Source organism: Orycteropus afer, unplaced genomic scaffold (genome assembly GCF_000298275.1).
Source record: "Orycteropus afer afer isolate SDZICR_OR568_19922 unplaced genomic scaffold, OryAfe1.0 scaffold00355, whole genome shotgun sequence".
In the NCBI taxonomy this organism is placed as follows: Eukaryota; Metazoa; Chordata; class Mammalia; order Tubulidentata; family Orycteropodidae; genus Orycteropus; species Orycteropus afer.
The window spans coordinates 1,912,113-1,914,234 of record NW_006921942.1 but is presented as its reverse complement, the minus strand read 5'-3'; the positions used below and the strand labels follow the sequence as shown (position 1 = coordinate 1,914,234).

Below are 2,122 nucleotides of genomic sequence, written 5' to 3'. Positions count from 1 at the left end.
TTTCCGAGGCAGTATCACTACGGAAGTAGATTGCCCCATCTTCCTTCCGAGGAGTGGCTGGTGGGTTTGAACCGCCAGCCTTCTGGTTAGCAGGCTGGTTAGCAGTCAAGAGCCTTAACCACTACGCTACCAGAGCTCCCAGATTCTCTAGGTTACCAAAAAAAAAAAATCAAAGCAAACCCACCGCCATTGAATCATTTACAACTCAGAGCAACCCTATAGGACAGAGTAGAACTGCCCCACAGGGTTTCCAAGGCTATAAATTTTTACAGAAGCAGACTGCCTCCTCACAGTGGCTGATGGGTTCAAATTGCTGACCTTTTGGTTAGCAGCCTAATGCTTTAACCACTGTGCTTCCAGAGCTCTTTTCTCTAGCTTAAATTTAGATTTAATCTAAATCCAGCTTGAATTCCCTACAAAGTGGCCCTTCAGCCTCTGACTGAACAGCTCAACCAATGGGAACTCTTCAACTTCATGAAGTTGGCCATCCCATTCTTGAAGAGAACTTGCTAATAAAAACATTTCTTATTTTGGGCCAATATCTTTCTCTACAATTTCTAGCCACCAATCGTATTTCTAATGATTGGAGCCACAAAATAAACATAATCCCTCTTCTCAAATATTTGAAGGTTATTATGTCACCAGATGTCTTTTTTCAAGAGAACTAACTTTCAGTCAGCCACCAAAAGACCATTTATATTGCTTACTCTGTCCAGGAGAGAAAAATATCATTCTACTATGTGAAGGACTTTTTCAGAGGCAAGAAACGGAAGTTACGTTTTGCAAAATATACACATAATTTCTAAGGGCTACATGGTCTTCCACATACTACACAATCATTATTTTAAAGAAAGAAAGAAATGCATTTTGCTTACCATGCTCATAAGGAGAGAATGTTCCTGCATCAATGTTAATGTACGGATCAATTTTTATTGAAGTTACATGTAAACCACATGACTTCAGTATTGTGCCCACACTACTGGCAAGGATTCCTTTGCCAATTCCTGATATAACACCACCAGTAACTAGAATGTACTTCATTTTAATTTTTGACCTGGAAGAAAGAAAAGTTATAGATAAAATGTACGTCAACCATCAACTTAAAAATCAGAACCAATTGCTGTGTAGTCGATTCTGACTCCTGACGGCCCCATGTGTCTCCACAGGGGTTTTCAATGGCTGATTTTCCGGAAGTTTTCAGGACTTTCTTCTGTGGCATCTCTGAGTGGGCTCAAACTATCAACTTTTTGGTTAGCAGTCCAATAACAGTTATCAATAAAATATGTTGTTGTTGTTATGTGTTGTTGAGTCAGCCCCGACTCATAGCGACCCCTCCTTGGGTTTCCGAGGCAGTATCACTACGGAAGTAGGATTGCCAAACCTTCCTTCCGAGGAGTGGCATAGCTCAACCAATTAAATTACCTGGGTTCAAATACTACTAGGCTACCAACCAGGTATGCGCCTTATTGGGGCCTAGGTTTCCTTGCCTGTCAAAATGACTCCTGAAAGTTGTTGTCAGGTTTAAATGGGATCAGACCAAATATTTGGATCTTGGAACAGTGAATAACTTTAGTCAAATACAAGTTTAAAAAACAACTGCTACTCAAATAGCTTTGACAACTAACAACCTTGAGAGTCAACCTACTTAAAAAAAAAAAACAGCCCTAAGATGTCAATAGAGCACTATGCCTCAAATGTTGGCTGGTACCACTGCCAAATGCTGGTAAATCCAGGTGCCTGGGTACTTTTCTTATGTGAGAAAAGAAAAGAAATTCAATCTGGGATAAGCACTCCAATCCTCCATGAAAATAACAATGTCTTTGGCGAAAGTAACAATGTCTTTGGCGAAACTACAATGTATCACCAAGAAAATAGAGCTCCTCTAGGTTATGGGTAAGAATAAAAGGATGGAGAGAAGAAAATGTCAACATTTAAGTGTAAAACCTAAAATGATAGAGTTCCTCAAGGAAAACACTAGGGGAAAATTTAGGGGCCCTAATATATGGCATAAATAGACTATCAAGCATAACCTAAAATGCACAAACAGCAGAAGAGAAACTAGATGAATGGGACCTTCTCAAAATTAAATTTTTATGTGCTTCCAAAGACTTCTCCAAAAGAG

General features: G+C 39.5%; 1 protein-coding gene across 1 annotated transcript in view; it reads right to left on the bottom strand.

The window, feature by feature from the left end:
* Window positions 1-1,041, bottom strand: part of CTPS1 (CTP synthase 1) — a 38,788-nt gene extending 37,747 nt beyond the window's left edge. Inside the window, exon 1 of the mRNA XM_007952711.2 lies at window positions 876-1,041. Coding sequence (XP_007950902.1) covers window positions 876-1,041 — 166 coding nt within the window. The remainder of the gene's footprint in view (window positions 1-875) is intronic.
* Window positions 1,042-2,122: the final 1,081 nt, after the last annotated feature.